General features: G+C 50.0%; 1 protein-coding gene across 5 annotated transcripts in view; it reads right to left on the bottom strand.

The window, feature by feature from the left end:
* Nucleotides 1–1,395: 1,395 nt before the first annotated feature.
* The window catches only part of EIF4ENIF1 (eukaryotic translation initiation factor 4E nuclear import factor 1), a 23,605-nt gene continuing 1,053 nt past the window's right edge, over nt 1,396–23,947 (bottom strand). For 2 of the 5 annotated variants that reach the window (XM_078381895.1, XM_072983300.2), the window contains exons 2-19: nt 22,761–22,872; nt 21,800–21,873; nt 21,129–21,256; nt 20,448–20,743; nt 19,481–19,682; nt 18,308–18,483; nt 13,162–13,297; nt 12,726–12,905; nt 10,345–10,571; nt 8,371–8,442; nt 7,605–7,797; nt 6,895–6,974; nt 4,889–5,028; nt 4,623–4,713; nt 4,121–4,250; nt 3,638–3,982; nt 3,107–3,274; nt 1,396–2,157 (exon numbers count right to left, since the gene is read on the bottom strand). In XM_078381895.1, coding sequence (XP_078238021.1) covers nt 1,931–2,157; nt 3,107–3,274; nt 3,638–3,982; nt 4,121–4,250; nt 4,623–4,713; nt 4,889–5,028; nt 6,895–6,974; nt 7,605–7,797; nt 8,371–8,442; nt 10,345–10,571; nt 12,726–12,905; nt 13,162–13,297; nt 18,308–18,483; nt 19,481–19,682; nt 20,448–20,743; nt 21,129–21,256; nt 21,800–21,873; nt 22,761–22,859 — 2,964 coding nt within the window. In that variant the 5' untranslated portion in view covers nt 22,860–22,872 and the 3' untranslated portion in view covers nt 1,396–1,930. The remainder of the gene's footprint in view (nt 2,158–3,106; nt 3,275–3,637; nt 3,983–4,120; nt 4,251–4,622; nt 4,714–4,888; nt 5,029–6,894; nt 6,975–7,604; nt 7,798–8,370; nt 8,443–10,344; nt 10,572–12,725; nt 12,906–13,161; nt 13,298–18,307; nt 18,484–19,480; nt 19,683–20,447; nt 20,744–21,128; nt 21,257–21,799; nt 21,874–22,760; nt 22,873–23,947) is intronic. The other 3 variants (XM_072983301.2, XM_072983302.2, XM_072983303.2) reach the window with 3 other exon arrangements.

Genomic DNA, 23,947 nt, shown 5'->3' with positions numbered 1-23,947 from the left:
CCCTGCTGGTGTGGGGGAATATGTTCAAGTCTGCCTCAAAACAGAGGGCCGCCAGGTGCAGCCCTCCAGATGTTCACCCACAGCTCTCAGCCTTCAACATCTGAATCACCCTACTTTGTCCAGCCCTCCACAGGGGGAGCGACACAGCATGACTCCACATCTACAGCTGGCATTTGTTCAAACTCTCCTCTGCCTGAATGCCTTTTGTCCCCCTTTCTGTTGTCAAACAGATCCTGCACATGCCCCAGTGGAGTAGACACTGCCGCAGGGGGCCAAGGAGAGGGATCCAGGGTCGGCTGTTTGCAGTCGCCTCCCTCTACCCCACCCACAGTCCAAAAGCTGAATATCTAACTGGATAATTGAAGAGCTGTTTCAGCCGTGGCGATATAGGCTTCTCCCTCAACAGCTGCCGTCCGCCATGAACCAAATCTACTCCTTTGTTTTTTTGTTCCCTGCTCCAGGGGTCAGGACACACCTTGGCCTGTTTGCAAAGCTGAAACTCAATCAGAGGATTAGCTAGATGCTGAAGGTGGCCATAAAAAACAAAAACCCTTACCAACCTCTCTTGTCCTGTAACACACACCTGTCTTCCAGCAAGCTGAAAGACTCCATGGCTGCTCCCCACTGGAGGCCACCTTTTAGAGGCAGCTCTTTCAGTCATCCTCCTCAGGGCAGCTGGCGTGGACAGCAGCTCTTAAAAGACTAATGTCTTCTTTATACAGCCAGACAGAAATCTTATAGAACTGACTTTATTTACAAAATGAATCAGGGGCAATTTTCACTTTAAAAAAAAGTATGAAACAATATTACAAGGAAAAGGATTCTGTGACCACAACATATTATCTCTGCTTTTTTCTTTCTTTTTTTAAAACAAAACATTCCAGTGTTCTGCCACGGATTTCAGGCATTGTGGACAAACCGAGGGGGTCATGCCTCCCAAATGTTTTGGATCACCCAGATCACCCATGGCATGGGGAGGGGAAACCGGTCATTAGTGCTACTAGTGACGAAGAGCCAGGAAAAGGAGGGGGGGCTGCTAGAAAAGCTCAGCTTCAGACCTTGGCTAGTGGAAAAAACGAGCCCAAGACCCACCCCACTGCAGACGGAGCAGAAGAGCTGTGTTCAGTGGTGGTTTTACTGAAACAGCCTAAAGCAAGTCACTAGGAACATCAAGAAGCTCACGTTCCGGACAGGACCTGTGACACTGCAGGTCCCAACATGAAGTGCAGACATGACTTCTCAAGCTTTCCTTTGGTGGAAGAAACGGGTGATGGACGCAGGGCCCTGCAGGCCGCCCCCCCCCCATTAGCCGACATCACCTTAAAAGGCTGAGGACGTGGAGAAAGTTGGAAACAGCAAGAGAGGCAAAACAACTTCACCCTTGTTTACTCACACTTGACATAATGCGGCACCTTTAATCTTAAACTTAAGTCCCACATGTACAGTGAAAAGATTCAAACCAGAGACACATAAACTAAAGCTTAACTTTACTAGCTACTCTTATGTACAGCTGTATAGGTTTGAAAAAGGCTATCCTGTGGGTATATACAAAAAAGAGGTTTGTACACTGGACTGTATGTACACAAGGTTCTATACATTTCATTTCCGGTGAGGAACCCCTCGGCTGCAACCCTCTACTCCCAGAGGACGTCAGTGCTTCATTCACATATTTTACAAAAAAAAAAAAAATTCAAACCAAAAGGCAGATGCTTCCAGAACTAAACTGGCACTCTTTTGCATCCAAGATTCTTCAGGGTTCCCAGTTCGGTCTGTCAGAGATTCTCCTCCATCTGGACATAGACCAGGAAGCTGGGACAGGTAGCGGGGGCTTTCACAGTCACTCAAAAAAGAACTTGCACAAAGTGCTAAAACCAAAGGCGCCCCAAAACAAACAAGGAAGCCTCCAGGGCAGAGCCCCGCAGCCGCTCGCTCACTGCCGGTACTCGAGTTCGTCCACGCTGATGACTTTGGAGGGCATGGAAGGGAGCGGCTGCTGCAGGACATCGGAACCGAACCACTTGGCCAGGCCGACGGGGGAGCCGCTGCGCTGGCCAGCGCGAGGGTCCAGCTGAGAGTGCATGTGAGCAAGCCCCGTCCGAGAGGGCACGTTCGGTGGCGGGGTCTGCACGCCAACAGCAGGCCCTGGGGCGCTGGACCCTGGAGGGGAGACAGAGAGAACATGGGGGCCCCCGATCAAGGGTCCGTTCTGGCCCATAGCTGCACTGGTTGGCTCCAGCAGACACAAAGAGGTCCAGGGCGCCTCAAATACTGATTTATTTCAGTACGACGTGCGGGCGTGAGTCTCCACTCCTCCTCCTCCTCCTGGAGGTTTGGCCTTCAGCCTTTACAGAACAGCAGAGAGGAAGCAGTGGAGACCCCCTGAAGTAGTGGCCATCTTCTGCGCTCTTTAGATCACAAGACAGCTGGAGGCAACGGCTCCCCCGCGCAGCTTGCGAAGTGGCCTGGCTGAGGGAGGCTGGCAAGAGTCCGGGCTCTTCAAAGCCAAGGGAGCTCTGCCAGCTGCCAAATCACCCCCGTGCCACAGGGGGCTACAGGACACCTGCTCCCAAATCCCCATCAAGGAGGAAGGCCTGGCCCCACCTTGGGGAACAGGTTGCCTTCAAGAAACTGCAAATTATCCCCAACACTGGCCAAAGGTGAGGGATACGAGCGCTGCACTGCTCCGGGCCAGGGGGCCGAAGGAAGAGGGGCCTTTCCAAGTGGCTGCCATGGACACCAGAGAGAGCATGACCCCTGCTTGAATCTTTGCTCAGCACACTGGTTAATAAAACCATACAGCCTGTTAACAGGCTTTGAAACTGTCTGCAGCATCTCTTCACCCAAAGACCAGCCACCCGTTCCTTCTCTTAAGCAATCCAGAACAGGAATGGTTTTCTTTAACAAAACAATTCTCTTGCTCGCTCTACTTGGGCCTCTTCTTTACCAGGAGGCCCCAGACTCCAGGGGCTGGGAAGCAGATGATTCCTCCCTGCTGGCTGCTACAGGGGAGGTGGAGAATGGCTAGAGCTCTCAGGCAGGAGAGGGGCACCTTATAAAGTTTTCAAAAGGTGAGCTGATTCATGCCAGGGATCCAGGGACTCCTTACCTGATCTCTGTAGCTGCTGCTGCATCATGGCCAGATGCAAAGGTGTCCCAGAGCGAGGGTTCAAAAGAGGATGGCCAGCGGTTGGAAGTGGGTAGCAAGGCTGACCCAGGATGGAAGCCGTCGACATCCCCTGCAGGTGGGCCAGGTCTACCCCGGGAGCAATCATACCTGTCCAAGAGAAGAGAGGTTGATGAGTAGAAGATGTGCAAATCCAACCACTGCAGCAGATAAACTGCTCAAAATACACCCTCCTTTACAATTCTCTGCTACATCCCAGATACAAGGGGCCTGAACTCGCAGGGCAATAGCCACCCTTGTGAGATAGCGGGCTGTACCCGAGGGCCTGGTTTTTGCAGCGATATGTGATGCTGAAGTGCTGATCTGACACAGCGCGTTCTTCCTGTGAGCTCCCCCTTTGACGGAGGTCTTCAAGGCAAGAGGCTGCTGGGGGCGTTCCAGCCATAGGCAGCGTGTGGACGCCCACGGATCACACCTCTCCCCCCCCCCCCCAGGAACCCCCACCAGGCTCACCTGCTTGCAGCAGAGGCGGGAGATGCTGTGGGTGGATTCCCTGGGCCAGCATCCTTTGGACTAGGCCTGGTGGGAGCTGATGAGCCGGCCGTACCATTGGGACGTGAGGCACGAGGGGGACCTGGTGAACTGGGCGGAGAAAGGTCGTCCCCGGTCCTGGGGAGGCCACGTTTGGGCTCTTCCTTCCAGTGCACTTTGGGCGGAAATCCTGCTCTTTTGTGCCACGATGGGTTTGCGAAAGGGGCGTCGAACAGGCCGAACGTTGCAGGGTGGCCAGTCTGGTGCCGAGGGAGGGTGCATTCTCTTGATCGGCATGCTCTGCGGACCGAGAAGACAGCAGGCTCTCTGGAAAGAGACCCAGGAGAGTCACTCAGAGCCCCCCTCCCCCGGCAGGAGGCAAGGCACGGCTGCCCATGGAACCGGGCACGATCCTTACGCCGGGCTGCTCTCTGACCATACTCCCCCCGCCCAGTCACAACATACCTTCGTTCGTCCTGAGATTCTCGTCTCTCTCACTGCCTTTCCCCTTGACGTGATTGGGTTCATCTTTAGTTTTGTCTTTGCTTTCGTACATCTTGCGTATCACCGAGGTCGGGGTAAAGGAAGGAGACAGCTGCCAAGAAACAAACGTGCCAGCAATCAGTTGCCCCAAGTATCAAGCAAAAACCCAGCAATCAGCGAATCCCACGGGGCCTCAGTAACACAAGGCAGAGCCGAGGAGGATCCGCCTTCTGCTGACCTTTAGAAGGGCACAACCAGGCAGGCTTGGGCAGGGGAAGGCTTCCAATGACAAAAGAGCCATGCTCCCGAATCAGAAGGGGTTCCCTCTCAAGTTTCACCCGGTCTCCGAACCCTTCTGTTTGGGAGAACATGGGAACAGCATTCGGGACGCCCCATTTCCTCCCCCCCCCCCGGTTCCTCTTTGTGTTTGCCAGGCAACCAGAAGGCCCTCCAGCTCCCGCAAAGGCCGCTGTTGTTGACTAACCATGCTCGTGACAGAAGCAGCAGAGGCTGGAGGAGACGCCGCATTCCCTCTTGGGCCCAGGGAGGCCGGAGATCTAGCCATGCGTTGTGGCCTGTGAGTAAGAGTCAGATTAATGGTTGCCTTTTTTCCTGCTCTTCCCTGAACGGAGCTGCAGGCGCCCCCCTCCCACAGGGGGGGGCAACTCCCTTCAGAGGCCGGCAGGGACCTCGGAGCTGACCTGGCGTTCCCTCTCTCTTCCCAGCCACCAACCTGAACTTCCGGCTCACCTGTTCCTGAATCCATCTCTGGTTTTGTCCATTTGCAGTTTGCCGAAGCCCGGCTGGTAGAAGTGCGACACCTGCATGGCCAGGTCGTGGGGGAGAGAGAGTCCCTCCAAGGCAGCCTGTTGTAGTTCCAGTGGACTCAGCTGAAATCACAAGGGCTTCCATTCATTCCCATGTCACAGCATGGAAAAAAGCACAACTGACTAAAAGGCAGCATTAAAATGCTTCGTGCTAACATGACTGCCACCCTCACGGTTCCACCAGATGGTAAGAGTCACCTATGACACAGTATTTGTGCTGTTTCATCCTTGATCTATGGAGCCATACAAGCTATTCAGCCAAGCGATTCATTGGAGCAGTGATTAAGGAATGAGCAAGGCTGTTTTACTGCTCTGCCTCTTCTGTTTCCAATTCTCCTGTGAATCACAAGCTGAACATGAGCCAACAGTGTGATGTGGCTACAAAAAAGGCAAATGCTATTTTAGGCTGCATAACAGAAATATAGTCTCCAAATCCTGTGAGGTGCTAGCTCCCCACTATTCAGCACTATTGAGACCTCCTCTTGAGTAATGTGTCCAGTTCTGGACATCACACTTCAAGAAGGATGCCAGCAGATTGGAACAAGTTCAGAGGAGGGCAGCAAGGATGATGATCGGGGCTGGAAACCAAGCCTTATGAGGAAAGACTGAAAGGACTGGGGCGCGTTTTGCCTTGAGGAAAGACAACTGAGGGGGGATAGGATAGCACTTTTAGAATACTTGAGATGTAGTCAAACAGGAGGGGCAGGATCTGTTCTCGATCATCCAAGAGTGCAGGACACGCAACAACGGGTTCAAGTTAAAGGAAGCCAGATTTCCATTGAATATCAGGAAAAACTTCCTAACTGTTAGAGCAGTATGACAACGGAACCAGTGGCCTCGGGAGGTGGTGAGGGCTCCAACATTGGAGGCAGGCATTCAAGAGAAAATTGGACAATCATCTCACAGATAATCTTGTGATTTGTATTCCTGCATTGAACAGGGGGTTGGACTTGATAGTCTTATAGCCCCATTCCAACTTCACTATTCTGTGGTTCTAAGAATCCTGTCCTATGCCTGGTTATTTGCCGGATGTAAAACATAAGATACAGCTGTACATCTTTTCCCTGTTGGGAGGAGAATGGAGCCAGAACCAAGGGCCGTGAAGCACCCCAGAGAGTATCCATGTTGTGTCCGGCATAAATGTTTTAGGAACTGCAGCTTACTTCCCTGGATCCATCAAAAAAGGGTCCCCGGAACCAACCCAAGGCTAACTAACATGGCTGCCCCACTGTTGTAATTTCCAAGGGCACTGAGGAACAGGGGTGTTCTCAGAGCTGTTTATTTAGCGTGGCACGTCAACTCTAACGAGATTAGCAGTTGGTCACACGTCTCACAGGCTTTTTCATTAGAGGGGCTTTACACACCAGGCGGTAAGGTTTAAACTCATCTGCTAAGTCCCTCCTCCTAGAGGAGAATCGATAGCTGAAAGAAGCCTCAGAACAACAACGAATTGTCTTAATTCAAGGGGAGCCCCGCCCGGATTTGTGCCCAAAGTGGAGGAGGTTCTTCAGGCAGGATCTTTGCTCATTACACAGCCCCATCTCCAGTTCTGTAGGTAACATTTTTTTTCCTCTTTCCAACATCTCTCAACTCTCGTGGAGGCCCTGGCATCCTGGCGGACTTACAGGCACCTTCCATTTGCGGTTCCCATGCATGCCAGCATGAAAGAAAGCTCTCGCTTCACCGGCCACCCCCATCACACGAGGCAGAAGTGCCCCTCTTTCCCCCTGGGCCAGCCCAGAAGGCCCTCCCCTCGGAGAAATGTTACACGGCAGGAACCTCACTGGACCAAATGCACCCTCCTCTCCATCTTACTAAGAAGAGACGGTTACAACGAGGAAGGTGCCCTCTGGCTCTCTTTCAAGTGCTTTGCTCCAGACTCTGCTTCCAGCCTAGACCCTGAAATCTAAGAGCCGGTCCCGCACTCACCTGTGCTGTGGCTGGGCTCAAGGGCTTCCGCATCCCCTGAAAGGGATCACCAAGCAGCTGCTGAGAACCCGGCCCAAATCCTGCAAAGACAGTGATTAGTTTCAGCATCACGGGATCCAACAGGCTTCTAGTTTACTGAACCCTGCAGGGGAGGTGATGCTTCCCTCTACCCACCTCTCTTTTTTGCCCACTTGTAAGTTGTGACAATATCTGCCTGGCAGACATTTGACTCTTGCACAGTTTTGTTGCAGGAAAAGTGTGACCTCTCATAGCTGGCAGGGCAGAAACGGGTGCCACTGCCCCTGAAAAGCCCCTGAAAGGTCCTGGAAGACCTTTTAGAGTAGCTTCCCAGCGACACACCATCCCTGGGGCTCCTTAAGGCTGCTATGACCCAAGGAAGGTGGCGCTAGCAGGAAACCAATAGGGTCAGCAGGCACGACAGTTATCGAAGGAACGACATTCTTTTGTCATGTGGGAATCCTGTCTGTCTGTCTGTCCAGACAGACAGAGCTGGTCCTCTGGGCAGCTTTGAAACCCTTGTAGGAAGACAGTGCAGAAACACGTGAAGAGGAGCAAGTCAGCCACTATTTGGGTCCAAAGGATTATTAAGAATTCAGGCCCACCGATATGGGGAGGAAACGTCCAGTTGGAGCAGGAACCCGGCAGGCAAACAAAACATGGAACTTCACATAGTCCGAGGCAGGTCTTACCTACTGGGGAGGGAATGCGATGCCTCAGGTAGTCAGCCGAAGCCGCTCGAGTCGGGAACATTTGTGAGATGGGAGGCTGCGGCGGGGAGGGTGCCCTCTGGCCGAGGAGGGAAGAGACGGGTTCCAAGCCACTCATCAGCGTGCTGAGGACATTTGAGGGTGCCGTTCTGTTGGCGGGAGGCCCGAGGATCTCCTTGGAGGAAACACAGTTATTGGATATCCTTCTTACGGTCAGGAAGACATGAAGGCAAGGGCAGGCTCAAGGTCTTCCCAGCAGCACACGTGACAAAAGTCAAAGAAGATGTGCGGAATAAAAATCTGGTCCAACCACGCTGAAACGTCCACAGAGGATCGGGGAGGGGGGGGGGAAGCTTTTCCTTCAGACTATTAAAACAAGGTCTGGAAGGCCAACATTTATTTATTTATTTCATTAAAAATATTTCTATCCCGCCTTTCTCCCCAAGAGGACCCCAAACTTCTGCGGAAAGCAGGACATCAGCCCCCACCCCACCCCATGCAGAGCCAGGCTGACTAAGATGGCCCACCACAAGCTCTACCCTTTTGAGCCACAAACAGTAGCTGAAGATCTCTGCATGGCCAGCCAAAGGCAGGGCCTAAGGAAGTGGCAGAGCTCTCCTCTTCCGGGGGCATCACCGACGCACTCTCTCTGAAATTCAGAAATGCCTTTAACCAGAAGAGTCCACTGCCACCACCCGGCCCCTGGCAAGGCCGCTCTTGGCCCGTGAAGGACTCCCTATTACTGTACCTGCAATATATTCTTTGTGGCGGGCTGCCCGGGCATCTCGGGAGGGGGCATCAAGTGGCTCTCAAGGGTTTGCTGAAAAGAAAATGGCACCACCTTTGCAGCAGCTTCTCACAGGCAGCCCCCACCTTCCCCAACCCTCTAGTGGTGTCCACCACCGCATGCAGTGAGGCAAGGAGAAGAACAAGAACCGATTTCTCCCTTCTGCAGGCAGGCTGGTGACCCTGACCCGGCTTTAAAGGCACCTGAGTCAGCTTGCCATTTTAAGACAGAAACGGAAGAATATCCCCGAGGGGACTCGCACCTCGTTCCTTGTGGAAATCACACAGTCCTCTTCAAACAAATCATGACAAGCGCCAGAAAAGTGCAGACAAAAGTATGCAACACCTAGTCGAGACTGTGACCATCCTCTCTTCGGCAGAGAACTACGGTCGGCTTTCAAGGAGCTGTTCAGGCTAGGAAAGGCTGCCGAGAGAGCTTCTCTCCCGGTCACCTTGGATTTTAAAAACCAACCACCACCACAAGAGCAGAGAGTAATTTTCTGCTCAGCCCAACATCCAGGATGCCAACACTGTGTATCACCTCTTTTTCTAGCTGATTTCCAAGGGTCACTTCACTGAACCAATGCTGATGGTTACGAGAGGCTGGGAATTATTTGGCTGACTCTGCTCTCAGACATGAGAGCAGTCGTGAGACATATTCAGCCGGCGGCTTCCTCTGCATCTCGGCTAGGTATAACTAAGGACCCTTTGAGCTCTGCCATGTTAAAATTTCAGGCCCTTCCTCTCCACCACGTACTTAATCTCCCTTTTGAAGAAGCCAGCCTCTGGAGGGATGGAGCGTTCCTTGAAGGATGGCAAGAGAGGAGACTGAGCAGCAACAAGCAGCAGCATCTGCCCCTCAAGATTCCTTCTTCGCACCACCATTGCTTTGCCCACCACATGGCAATAATGCCTTTTTTCTTCTTTTTATTATTAATGCCACATAACAAAGCAGCGACAATAAGGAGATTTTAAAAAAAAGCCAAGAGTAGCCAGAAGAGCAATGAGCAAGGGACCCCAGTATTAACTCCCCATGTTACTGGGTAAGATTAGAAGACCCAGCTGTGTAATGGTATTGAAACGCTGGCAGTTATCACAGCCATCCCCATGCCTGCGACCCCAAGGAGAAGCCTCATGAAGCGGATCAGGATCAACAAACAGGAACAGGTCTCTGATAAAGCTAATGGATCTTAGGGGTTCAATCCTTCTGCCGTGACCTCTCTAACAACATAAGTTGTGGAAGGCACCACTGAAACCTGAAACTATGCACAGGCCACACAGTATTTTCTTAGATTCAAGCAGTCCAGAAGTAAGAAAGTCAGGTCAATTGTTTCAGGTCAGCAGTTCTGTCTGTGTGTGCTTTTGAAAGGGAACCCGAGGCTGCTTTAGATGCAATACCCGCAGGATAGGTGGCAAGGTAATTCCCACAGGGACCACATGAATGTCTTTGTGTGGTCTCTCCTGCAAGGCTGCAGAGAACCTCTGAGAAGCCCTCCAGGCACCCATGGCTCTGAATTTTCCTGTTACTTCCAAGGAAAAACATTATGCACTCCTTTATCTATTTATGCCATGGTCAGGATCTGTATCTTTCCAAAACAAGGGAGTCTTTTCACAGGAACAGTATGCTGTTTGAAGAACGCACGCCCCAGAGGTCCAACTGCCACCCAAAGGCTTAAAATCTGGAGGCTAGGTGGAAAGCTGCATTCAGTTTCTCCTGTGCTCCAGCTGTTCTGGCACCCTGCTTCACACACCATACCACTGATTTCAAAGCTACCTGGGCTGAAAAACTGGTGAATAAATCCCAGACACACCCCATGTCTTCCACTTCCCAACCAAGCTCCAGGTGTCTCTGCATGGCAGTGATTTGGTTCCCACCACAAGGTCTGGCGCGGCCGAGCGCTTAACTTTTCAGCACTACCCAACAGAGGAGACTTACGTTGACTTTGGGTTGCGAAGGGAGTGTCCCGCTCGCCTTCATGGTACTGACTAGCTTGTTGAAAGCAGACATGTCGCCGTCCTTAACATGCCGGGAGTCATTTATGCCACGGGCGTCTTCCACCTGCTCTGCCATTAAGGGGGCCGCGGGCTTCCCCTCCTGATCCACTTTCAGGCTTTTCAGCCCGGCTTCTACTTCTTCCACTGAAAGCACAACTCCTGAGTGCGCTGAAGGAAGGAAGAGAGGAAGGAAGAACAACATAGAACCAGGGGCTCAGTTTTACAGAGTAAACGCAGGGGCTACACTCAGGGCTGAGCAACGCGTGGATGTCCCGAGGCTGCTGGGCTGCAATCCCTGCGAGTCGCCGGCTACTGCTGGCCAAGTGTGCCAGAGCTGCAGTCCAAGAACACATGCACGCGCACAGACAGCCACATGCTTTGCAAGCGAGAGCTACAGAAAGGAACAGCACAGGAATCTGAACCAAGTTCCATCTTTGCTCCAGCACCTTATTCAAACAGGAGTGACTCCCAAGGCGATGCAAGGACAGAAGCCTGGAAGCACTGAAGTGGAAGTTAAGACTCCAGACTTGCAAGTTACAAGTTGCAGTCACTCCTTCCAGAAGCTTTTGAACAGAAATTAAGCGGCTGCTCTCACAAAAGGCACAGAGACCTTTTGGGCTCATAATTTAAGCCTCTCTCCCATTTCAAGATTGCCTTTGGAGGACTTAACGGTAACAACCCACATGCTTTCTCTGCTCTGTGGAAGCTGGCAATTCTGTTAGGCCTTTTATAGGTTTGTCTGCTTTCCTCGGATGCTTCCACTGCTCCTCCATGACCTGCCTTCTCCAAACCAGGATCCTGCCTCTCTGTCAGCCTTCTACCCACCGCTGCCCAAATCAGCTGGTGGGAGAAGGCTGGTTTAGAAAAGCTGGTGGCTGCTACCGCCATCCAACCAAACGAGCCGTCCACACTACCGCCAGCTTATGAACTGGCATTAATACTGCTGTGTTTTCCCTTCGTATCAATCGCTACCCGTTGCCAGGGAAAAACAGTTGGGAGGCCCAGAATGCTTGGTGACATTGGAATTGGTATCAAAGTTCCGGTCACAGATCATATGAGACTACTAAATAGGCTTCATTAAGAAGATAATGCTCTGCACACCAGTGACATCCACTCGGGAAGATACTTGCAACCAGTGGAGAGAGGATGATGGAACACAGAAGAATTATGAAATGGAAAGCAACCTTGCGACAGAGTCCCTTAACAGAAATATAAGGGAATCTGTGAATGGACCTCCGTAGCAGCAACTCAATTGCATTACAGGCTGCAGAACAAACTGGGCATCTGAGGCTGCAGTTCAGATGTCCAGCATTTATGCAGAACAGAAGCAAGGGTTCAAGGCATGGATCTTGTTGCAACAAGCAGATGCTGCCAGCTGAAGCAAGGGGGGGGGGGAAAGAAGACGGGAGAGAGGAAGTTTTGAGCGTTAGCTTGGAAACGAGGTCCCACGGCAGGGATCCCCAGCTTCCTAGCAAGCATGCACCTTTAGTTATCCCTGGAGAGAAAACAGAAAGCCAATGTCTGCTCTTCATAATCATTAGGACACGCAAAGCAAAGAGGCAGACCCTGACGGTGCTCCGTGTGTCCGCATTCCGGCACCTGCTAGCCGCATCTCTCCCAGCAGATTTTGAAACGACTGGAGGTTAGGCCCTACATGCAAAAGAGCCTCTGGAACATGCACAAGCCACATGCGCACAGCTTCAGATACATGCAAGTCCTCAAGCTCTACATGCAGTTTTAAAATGCTCCCCCCACCAGAAAATAAAATAGAATAACCAACAGGAACAACACGATCGGATGCCAGCAGAATTCATCCTGAAAGCAATTCAACTCCTCCCTCCTGACAGGAGCGGCCATGTCAGGTACTGCCCAGTCATCGCTCTTTTGCTTTGCCCAGTTTCACAGGTTTTGGCCTAGAAAGCCCGGGGCACTCCCTTGCCAAGACATTGGTTTGCTTAAAGTTTTGCTTAGGGGATTGAGGCTGCAGGGCCAACCTGGGAAGCCCACACGGAGCGAGGAGGGCTGGTCAAGGGGCAAGCCTGGCAGTCCTCACGAGCTCTCGCCGCATCCCTTCAACCTGAAAACGGATTCGGGGGGCGAAGGGAGGACAGAAAGAGAAACCACCTCTGTTCCAGGAATTAACCCTGCGGCCACCATGCCGAGAAGAGCACGGCGGCCCCACAGCAACGCAGAGATTCGCAGGAACTGCGGAAGGAAATCTTGGTCCTTCACAGGGTTGAGAAACCAGAGCCTGGCAGTCGAACCGACATTTGCCCAAGGGTGCACCCGGCGGCATCACAACAGCGGAAGGGGAAGACTTACTGCTCTCTCTCAGCTTCTCCTTGTTGGCTGAGAGACTCGAGAGGAGGGGTTTTAAGTCGACTTTGGCTTTCTGTAGCATCTCTAAGATGTCCACTTTGTTTTCAGATTGGTCTTCCAAAGGAATGGGAGCAAAGTAGTTTCCAGAGTTCTGACCGGGGGACAGAGCGCCTTGCTCTAGACCTGAAACAGTAAAAACCAGGACGGCTGCCTTATAAATTCCTCTGTTCAGCAACTCGAGAGGATAATGGCAAGACCTTTCATACTCTCTCTCTCTCTCTCTCTCGAGGACACCCCGAACCACGGAGTCAGGAGTTACTTCGGATGCTCAAGCCTCAGAATAAACAAGCAGGCCACTGCCCAACGTAGGAGGCCTCAAAGTCCTGCAGCTTTCTAGAAGAAAACAAGAATGGTGGCTGAGAGGACAAGAGGAGATTACCTGCTAATCTCTCCAGCTCTTCGTGGGGCGTAGATCTAAGGCTACTCGAACGGCTTCCAGACCGGCTAGGATTAGAAAACCAGCGGCTGAACCGACTGGCTGAGACAGAGCCTTCCCCCAGCACATCTTCTATCATCTATACCATGGAGGGGAAAGGAATATTTCAGAAAATCATAATGCAGAAGAGACGTCTGAGAGTTCAGTCACTTACAATGTAAACGGTGAAACCCCCTTGGTGGTAGCAGGCCCGCTGCTTCTAGAATTTGTCATGTGGAAAATGCTTTAAGCCACCATTTCTTTTCCTTCCAGAAACTGCCTCCAAGCAGCCACACAAAGGCTGCAACCTGCACCGAAAGCTTGTTTTGGCTTATCTTGTGAGCTTCGTGGAGAACCTCATATGGGGTTGAGGTAGGATATAAATATTTTACATCAAACAAATGCAAAACGCCCCATGTTCTCTCAACAGCCTTAAGCTCAGCCCGCATAAAGGGCTACGTTTCCTGTGGGCAAGACAGATCCACTATGGTTCCACGGGGAGCCCGAGAGAAAAAAAGATCGCACAGGACTCTTCAGGCAGGCATTTCTGCCAGGCCACAGAGCGTTCAAGCTTGGGAGGTGCCCAGGGCCAACCATCAAACGCATTAAAAAACGTCAGTACCTGGAAAACTCTGCTTTTAGATCGTAACTCCCAGAATCACTGAGAAAACGGTGATCCAGGGATTTGGAGAACAATGTGCAGCTCAGCTCTAACCAGAATGCAACAACGACTCAGCTCCAGTCCTTTAGCAATTTGGGCTCATCTTCCTCTTAAACACAGCATTCTCCAACAGCTAGTAGACCTCAGTGGGTGGAGTAACGGGCTGCCGAGTCAGGAGTTCAAACCCCCTCTCTACCTTTCCTAAGAGAGAGGCCTGCCAGGATCCCCTTGTGTCACACCTTGACCTTGGGCAAACTGGGCGGTGATCCCAGAGGGCCACCAGGAGGAAGAAATGACTGCAAAAACCTCCTTTGGAGGACCTTAGCCCTGGGAAGCCCTCAGGAGGGTTGCTGTAAGTCAGAATCCACTTGACAGCACATCACTAATTGCATCACACAGCATCGCTAATTCCACCAGGCAACCCACAAAACATTTTTTTTTTGCTTGAACAAGCTGCATCTGAAGAGCTAAATAAAGCAAACCAGAAATCAACACTTTGAATCATGGGGTTTTCAGATATATTTTTTGTACTAAAAAAAAATCCCACAATTTTCTGTCCTGGAATTCCCACCTGATAGACAACCCCAGACCCTTGAATGTGGGGGGGGGGGGGGAAACTCAGGTGGAAGGCTTTGTGGCTCAGCCTTGTGGCCCAGATCTACCTAGCTTCCTGTTCAGAAAGGAAGCTGCCACATTCCGGTATCTTCTGCAGGTGTGTCTGTCAAATGAATCACCCATAATAAAGAATTATTTGATTCACAGACAGACAGACAGACAAACAGACAGACAGAGACATGCCGGCACTACTGTGTTGTACAGACCAGGTTTGAGAAGACTGAGAACCACACAAGACGGCTGCATTCCAGAGACAGGTTTGAGTGGTCCAGATCTACCTTACCCATTTTGGGAAGAACAACTTTCAATTTTCCAGATTTGTAACAATTAAGATGTCCAAATACAACACTTGTGAACTGTAGGTCTCACTGTTACATATTTAAAACAACTTTGAGCCCCAAAAGGAAATTACAGTAATCAAGGCATCCTATCAATGCATGTCCATGTGTGTCCGACACGCACCTGACAAATTCTTACTTGGACAGAGATACAACTTTATGGCAAGCCTTCACATTCAACTAATGGAAACGGACAGATTATTCATCTTTTTATCTCATTTTGGAAAAATTGAGGGGGAATGAAAGTAAATCAAGTTTCTATTTTAAAATTCAAACATTTGCTGAGCAAAGAAGGGCACATATAAACAGGTCCTTTGGCTTCCAACTAGACAGACTCTTAATACGAGCTAGAAACATAAACTCAAACTTCTGGCTGTGCAGCCCGCATGCGTTTTGTTTTTTTTAATGTTGCAGAACTATATCCATATTGACAGAAAACATAAAGCATCTGCGTAGATCTCAATCTCTCTCTTTCTTTCTTCACAGTTGAGGATATTAAGTCAAACCACTTTCTGAAAGACGAAGGGTTACAACATCCCCTGCACACTTGCTTGGGAGCAGACGCCACTGAACTGGGGATTTATTTGCCTCCTGACACAAGAAACCCATTCTGGGCAGAGAGCAACGCTGCCTAGAGGCTGGTCCTCTCCAGGCAAAGCATCCTCTCCTCCTGGGATGGACAGGGTTGATGTTTGACCAGAGTCACAACCATTCACAGATGGAAAGCTGAGCCTAGCTGAACACGTGTCACTACGAGGGCATGGAGTTCAAGACCCCCAGGAGCTGGCTGGATGCTTGGGACCCCCAGGAGACTGCATTATCAGCCTACATCCTTGGTCAAGGCAGACATGGGCAGTGTGGAAGGAACAAAATGAACCCAAGTCTGATTTTGCTTGTGTAGTTCTTGGAGCCCAGATCTCTGAATACTCTCCTCAGAACCAAATGGACCATAGTTAGTTCCAGCCCTACCTCTTCAGGAATGTCGCTCTGGGCCCCTGGCAGCCGTGCTTACCGTCACTTGCACATTTGAGACAAGCTCACGAGGGAGCTTGTGAGTAAGATGGCCTGCCGAACTGTTATCACGCTTGCCTAGCCAGGCTGGTAGGAAGCGTGCCAGGTCTGAAGTCCCAGACTAATCCTCTGGTAGTTTCAGCGCTCTCTCATGACAATCTTGGGGCCTGTCCTGATTTACAACCACCTAGTATTTCGACATAGACAGATCGGATCTATTGACAACACAATGAGGACAATTCACCCACTTTAAATTGTGTAATCCTTTCATGCTACACTGACTGCTTTCCAAAGCCACAAGAGTGGTCAAAAATGAGTGTTTCATTCTCTCTTCGGCTGTGTGCCTTCAACAAATGCAGTGCAATGATTCAATGAGAAGCTTTTCACAAAGAAGACTCAAAGGTTTTGTGCCCTTACCACATAGTGGGTGGGTGGCTCAATGCTAAATTTATAGGACAAGATACAACTGGTTCTCCCTTAATGAAGGCAAAGAACTGGTGGCATTGGTTGCATTAAATGCATTTTAATCGTTTGGCCTGAATACACTGGAAGGTATAAAGTTAATGCAAAAAAGCCAAGTAAAACAGATGCAAAAGCTATAAAGTAAAAGAGCCTGCAGCTTTCAGGATATGGTGGGAATTAGATTTTAACATTTGGACTGTGGTGGATGAAAGTGTTATGAACTAGCAAAATAGTTAACTCTCTTTGCACTGAACAAGATTGCACAACAGAAGCCCTCCTTTTGATTTCATCACACCTGCTAGTTCGAGACAGGCTAGGCAGTGCTTAGGCAAGGGCTGAGCCCGTCTCAGGGAAGAAGGTGAGTTACATCACCATCAGCAGGAAGAGGAGAAAGGACGCAGGAATTGCAAAGGAAGACATTGGCAGAAATCCCAGCCACAGATTCTACCCAGTGTGGTGCACCACTTAACTTGACATACTTACTCCTTGCCAAATGAAAAGACATTGACAGGGTTGTGCCGATGTAACTGTTATGGGACTCTATACCTCTCAGACGAGGCCAGCCACACTACAGAAGACTGGCCTGAGAGGGAGAAAACGTGCCTTCGCCCATCGCTTGGCTAAGCCTTACTGATTCGTCACACTTTAGAGCAGCTTTCCATGGGGCTCTTCTTCACTGGCACCCTCAGAGCGAGAGCCTGTAACAGCTGCCCTGATCTCCTACAAACAGGACGCGCCACACACTGGCGCGTGTTCTACTTCGCAGACAGGTTTGTTCAGTCATCCAAAAGAGCATGCTTAAATCTGGCACTGAGCTGGACCTTTGTGGCATCAGCTACATTAGCTCAGTAGCACTAAATGCAAGTGTAGTTGGGGGGGAGGGGGAGGGAATATCTTCCAGCAATTTTCACCCACAAGAAATTCAGCCTGCAAGTGAACACCTTGCAAGAAGCTGAGAGCGGTCAAATATCTTTAGTTCCCTGCCTGTACATTTCTTGGAAGTTCAGTCTGAAGAAGCTGAAGTGTGGAACAAGCTTTAACAAGAGAGTACTTCCACCCTTCTTCCTAAAATCCCAGGTAGCCGGCTCAAGGTTGACTCACCCTTCCATCCTTCCGAGGTCGGTAAAATGAGTACCCAGCTTGCTGGGGGGGCAATGTGTAGCCTGTATAATTAAAAATTGTAAACCGCCCAGAGAGTGCTTGTAGCGCTATGGGGCGGTATATAAGTCCAATAAATAAATAAATAAAAGGGGTGTTCTTGCATGGGGCTGTTCTGCCTAAGAGGGCATCCCTTTCCTCCCTCTTATGACATGAATGAATCTTCCCAGCGCTCACCTAGCCTGTTTTGTCTTTTTAAATGGTTTGACCTCTTTGCGTGTGGTATTTTTTAAAAAAATATTTTTAAAAATGATTCTCTTTCAGATTTCAGCTTGTGGGTGGTGACTCACCTCTGGTCCTCTTTCAGCTATAAACTGTGGAGCTGTCATTATTGCAGCTCAGTATTAGAAGAATAGAAATATGTCTTTCAGAATAAATCAGATCCTGTATTTCTGATATACATATTCAAAGGAAAGGTTTGTTGTTTACCCTAGCTTCTGTTTGGGGAATTTCAGAAGGCATAAGCAAGGTCAAAAGGGAGGCTAGACCAGATGATTTTAAATCACACACACAACATGCACGGAGTCCAGCTGTATTTCTTTACTGGCTGGGACGAGAGGCATGACTCGAGGGAGTTCTGTCCCACTTTTCCACAGGAAGGGGACGGGCAAGACGGTCCCAAACAGAACAGATCTGCGGAGGTGCCACCTTCACCAGAGATGTGAAGTAGCACAAAGGAAGTGATCTTCTCCCACATCCAGAGAGGCCATGCAAGAGAAACGCATCACCCAGAGCCAGAGTTCCAGGTGTCCTGTCCCTGGTCAACAAGCTGTGCAACTCTTTCTAGAGAGCGCGACATGAGCCGAGCCCCATTCCTGCTGCCAGAAGCAGAGGGACACCCACTTTGATGGAGAGGAACACTCACCGAAGCCAAACCAGGAACGCTCTTGTCCAGATTGAAGAACTCGTTGAAATCAAACTCTCCTGGAGCCGGTTCTGGCAGGACCATTTCCCTCGGGACCTCCTGGTCGGCGGCCGTCTCCTGGCCGAGGACCGTCTGCAGCTCCTCTTCTTCAGCTACGCCACCATTGCATTCTATTCCTTGGGGAAGAAAGCCAAAATTAGCCCAGGGGCGATCTTGGCCAGAGACAGCACAAGCCAACCCTTTTGACACCCAGGGTGCAGCAGCTCCTGGTGTGCTCCTTTGTTGTTGCTACTTTTCACAGGGAGCTTCCATAAAGGTATATCGATTCAATATGGACTGCTCTCCAGTTTCACCTTAAAACTTTTCCAGACAACATTAAGATGATCAGGAACAGCACAGTCATACCTTTTAAGAACCATGTTGCTCAGATTTGCTAAAATTACGTTTTCAGTGGTGTAAGAAGTCTCGCCACTAGGAAGATGGGGTTGCCTGTTCTCTTTGAAGCAGTTCTGGAAGGGGCCAAGGTGGGCCGTTTAATGCAGAGTGTTTGTGTGTGTGTGTGTGTGGGGGGGAAATGTACTGGATCAGCAGCGAAGGCCTCCAGATTGGACACTTCTTGTATAAATACTCTTCCCCCAACTTCAAATCAGAGAAATGGGAGGAGTTCTCTCTGTGGAAGGAGGCAAAAGGACCTCTGCCCAGGTTCTTCGTGGAGATGAAGGGCTGAAACCATCTCCCGCAAATGCTCTCTGCTTCCTCTCACCACCTTTCTACTTGGCCCCCCTGAAAAGACTTCATCTTCCCGTCTTTTGGTCCAGATGAATTACAAGTGAATTACACAAACTTAACCACAGAAATCCAAGAAGCACAATTATCTAAATAAAATAAAACTGTCTTCTGGTCCGTTCCAGAGGACAGCAAAGTTGCTTTTACTCACACTCTCTATAACCTTACGCCACAGAAAAATATGAGATGCCTTTTTCCCCCAGCAAAAAACAATGGCTTTAAAGCAGTGACATCTCCTTTTACTTCCAGCAGCTTGGCATTAATGCTTCACCTTTAATGATGGGTGTCAGAGAAACAAAATAGCAGCCATGAAATGTCTCCCCCCTTTGGGAGCCCAAAGGGCTTCCTTCCAGCCACTGAAGACCTCAAGGTTTTAGTTCAGAGTACCTTCCTTCAGCGAAGTGGTCCGCCGCCGTGTTCGCTTCCGACCTTTGTGCTCCTCTTCTAGTATTTTATCATCAAACCCAGTCAGTTCAATCGTTTCAGACTGACTTGTGGGGCCAGCAGAAAACCATTCGGGCTCTTCCTCTGTATAGGAGTCATTCCTCCTCCGTTCCCCAAACATGCGCTTGCTATCGCCATACTCCCGCTGCAGTGTCAGGAAGGAGACAGAAAAACCCATCAGGTTAGGACAAATGTTGAGTTCACACAATATCTTCTGTTTAGTATGAAGCACGTGAAGATTCTGAGAACGCTAAGGAGAAGCCCTGTAAAGAAGGCAGAAGACAATCGAACCCTTTTCCCTTCTGACACTTGTGGATTTTTTTTTTTATCAGTCACTAGAGCGGATCCAACAGCAAACAACAGAACGGAGGAAGATTGCACAAAAGCCATCTCTGCAGGTCACTCCAGCAGCCACTGGTCTAATGCTGCTGAGGAGTTCCCAAGCCAAAAGTGGAAGTCTTACCAGATCTGAGGGCAGGGGTGGAGTAAAAGCGGGGGGGGGGGGGTGCTTCCAAGGAAAAATATAAACCAGTCCCTAAATTGGACCTGCTGGACCACAACTACCCCGTAAATGTACGCTTTCAAGTATCATCAATCCTAACAAGATTCCGAAGAGGCCATTCGAAGTCCCTGTAGGCAGACCCCAAGGTGGGATCTCGCTTTTAGGAACCTTTGCTCCATAAACCAACTTCCCAGTTTCCTTGAACCCCATGGTGCTGCCAAACTCTTTTCACACCCACTTACACAATCCACCTCCCCTGAAGGTACAGACAGCAAATGTCAGCCACCACACGGTGTCATTTGTGCATCAAAAATAACCCCACCTAAGAGAGGAAACACACACACCCCACCGCCACTCCCCGCAAATAAAAGACCCAGCTCTGTTCCTCTTTCTGCTCCGAACACTAACCCGGAATCGCTTGTCTTTGTAGTCCCTCTCGCGGTCTCTCTCCCTCGTCTCTCTGGCATCCCGCAAGTCCTTCTCACCACCTCGGTGATCTTTATCAAAGTTCCGCGCAGAGATGATTCTCCCGCTGCCGATCCGGCGCCCGCCAATGACCCGGACGCCGTCGCTTTCTTTCTCCAGTGGGCTCCCTGCCCGACGTGAGCCCACCGCTGCCGTCACGTGACAGCCTCCCCCAAAGCTTCGCCTCTGCGGACTCAGCACCACATCCAAGTCGTCTTCTTTTACCCGTTCCCTGGGATCTACACAGGGGAAGAGACGGTCATTGGACACAGAGAAAGGGTGACTGGGTACAAGAGCAAGACAAGGGCCACTCAGTATTCTAGAAGCTCAACCGGTAAGACGAAAGAGCTCCATTTTAAACAGCTAAATCTGTGTCACTCGGCCTCACCATAGCATCAGAAATAAGCGCTGAAGTTCAGGGTAGTTAGTTATAGACTTGCTTGGACTTCAGTCAGTCTTTGCTATGGATTTCAGTCTACGGAAGTCTAGAATATGTGTTCTGTCCTTGTTGTATCATGGTTTCCAGATCTAATATAATGCTCAGGATCTGAAACAATCTTTGAAAAAGCAGCCTAAAGCTGTAAGCAAAACTCTGGAGCTGAAGCACCCCCATGGAACACTCACCCACAACCCTGCGCACCAGGGAAGCCCGATCTGAGTCCAAGTCCTTTTTAAGTCCTTCAACCGGTGAGGTCCTTCCAGAATTTGGGTACAGGGAGGCATGCCACTTTTCAGGGTCCCAAACACCATCACTGCAAGGTTGCAAAATTCACATTAAGTTGTCCAGACCCAAGCACCTGACATGAACCAATTACAGAATCTCAACAGATGTTTAACATGTTTCAGTTAGTATACTACCAAGGGCTAGGACAGGAAAGCTGCAGTGATAAAAACCCAGAGGTGCCATCTTTCGAAAAGTTATTTTTATGACTTAACAGAATACGGCAAGAATATCTACCAGATGCCACTCCACTCCTGTGCCAGCTTGATGATTTATGTACAATTGGTTTTAATACTCTGTCAGGGCAAATGCTGTAGCTTCAAACTGGTTCAGAAATATAGATTAATGCCAGAAAGGGGACATTAAATCATGGTTCTCATATTTGGGCACAGCTGGCAACTGTAGTAGAAAAAGACAGATGTTACCACAAAAAAGCCAGTTTCTAAAGAAAAATAAGGAAGGGGGAAAGCATGCCCTATACAGTCCCCACAAACTGTGCCCAGCTGAATGAACTATGACCTTAATAAGTCAAGAATGTTATATCTAAAGGTGGCCATAATAAATTTAGACATACCTGTCATACTTTTCAGAAAGACACGATGGTCTCCGTTTGGAGTGGGGACGCTCTTTGATGTCCAGGAGTTCTTCCTGGAGAAGAAACAGCATTTTAAAACCCACTAGAGCAGCAAAACTTACTGCAGATGAGATCTCATACAAGCAACTAGCAAGATGGCTTTCTCTACTACTGTTTTAAATTAAGTTTAAAAGCACATTTAGGATCTGGAAATCACACCTTTAGGTGCCTGCCTGGGGTGGGGAAGAAGATCTCCTCCCCTTCTGGAGGTAAATGAATTTAGAATAATGGGAAATACTTTAAATGTAAGAGAGTAGAAAGAATTAAAAACATTCCAGAAGCAAACATCCAAAATGCTTTTTGAAAAGCATTCTTGGAAACAGAAGATCATCTCATGCTGGAGACACAACCATGGCTACGTATGTCGTAACATACATTCTACCACAAAACCCAGCCGGCCTAGGGAATTGAGTTAAGACACCATTGTTGTACTTCACAAGAGAGGCTGATACGTAAAAGCGTCCACCTTCCTTTATTTATATTTAAATGTTTGATTAGTCCACATGGACTTTGTGGTCCCAAGTGTTCCACATGTCTCTGTGGCCCAAAACTGAAGAGTAGTGTAACTGGGAGCCCTATGAACATCGCTGCAAAACATCGCTGCAGCCACAGCCGATTTAAATGGAAGTCCCTTATGCCTATTTGCAAGAAAGGTACCGAGAAATAATTGTTCTGTGACACAACTGGTAATGCTAATGTTCACATTCCTTGAACACTATGTCAGTATAATCACTACTACGAAAATCTGCCTTATGGTATTGACAGCATTATCTCCCACACAGTCCATCCATACGTATTATTAACAGACTTGAAAGCTCCTGGGTGTATGTGGCTCTCAAAGATCAACAAATATGGGTCAGCTGCACAAGCGACTATTTACAGGTAAGTCCTAGCACCATACCTTTGTGTAGCGATGAGGGAATTTCATTGCATGAATTCTGTTTGTGTCGAGCGACGTATCGCCATTCACCGCTTCGGTTAACACCCCCTTTTTATCCATAGCTGCTTGAACTCTATAGAACAAAGAAGAGGAAAAGGCAAGGGAGCCTTAACATCTTGCAGAACTGTGTGTGTGACAGGGGATGCAACAAAGTTTCCCAGCCCAGACAAAGTTATGTTAACCATCAGAGGGGAGGGTGACAGGACCTGAGAAGAGAGACTGTCTGGCTGAGAGGGTCAGGGATTTGAGTCCTGGAGCTTGATGTTATGCTGTCCCAGCACAGAGAAACAAGCAAGCTTTCCTATTGAGACCTCATGACGTGTCAGCTTCTTAGAAGAAACTGAACTTCCCCATCACTAGATGGATGGCAACAAGTGGCGGCGGCGGGGGGGGGGGCATACCACAGCATTCAGCAAGGTCTTTTGCTTTCCTCTCAATGGTGTGTGTGTGTGGACCCCCATATCTCTGGGGGAAAGATGTAACTTGGAGGGCATGTGCTGGACCTGCAGACCCCCCCCCTCCCCACCAGCTTCGGAGCCGGTCTTCTCCAGGAAAGGGAGAGACAACCAGGAGGGGCAAAGAGAGGGTCTTCCCTGATCTAGAACCTCAGCAACCACCGTTTCCCAACAGGCTTCTGTGTTCCTCCTTCTTGCACATTTGCACCCCCCCCACACACACACACAAAAGTAGGGTGGCTCTTTAAGCGAGAGGAGCGCTCCTTTCGGTGCAGGGTGGGTTCCATTTCCATCGAAACAACTACAGGCTTTTCCCGACAGTTTAACGGGGGGGGGGGGAGAGAGAAGCCATATTCTCGAAACCATTCCTGACTTCTCAGCCCTAAACGCCACCCCCCCCCCACACACACACGCACCCCCGGGGCTTCAGCGGGAGCGTCTCCCTGACCGAGCATATGGTCCGGCAAGATCCAGGCGAGTCCCCCGGGCGGCTCCCCCCCCCCCCGTCCTGGCGGGTCCCGAGAGCCCGAGGCGCCTTTTCGACCCGTCTCGGCGACCGGGCGGCCCTTTCCAGACGAGCCGGTTCCAGGGTGGGAGGGAGCCGCTCAAGGCAGGGACGGGCGCCTCTTCCCTCCTCCGCCTCCTCCTCTTCTCCCCCCCCCCCAACAACCAAGGGGAAAAGGGGGCGCGACC

The sequence above is a fragment of the Pogona vitticeps genome, chromosome 14, assembly GCF_051106095.1.
Source record: "Pogona vitticeps strain Pit_001003342236 chromosome 14, PviZW2.1, whole genome shotgun sequence".
Taxonomy (NCBI): Eukaryota; Metazoa; Chordata; class Lepidosauria; order Squamata; family Agamidae; genus Pogona; species Pogona vitticeps.
This window is presented reverse-complemented; position numbering and strand designations above follow the sequence as displayed.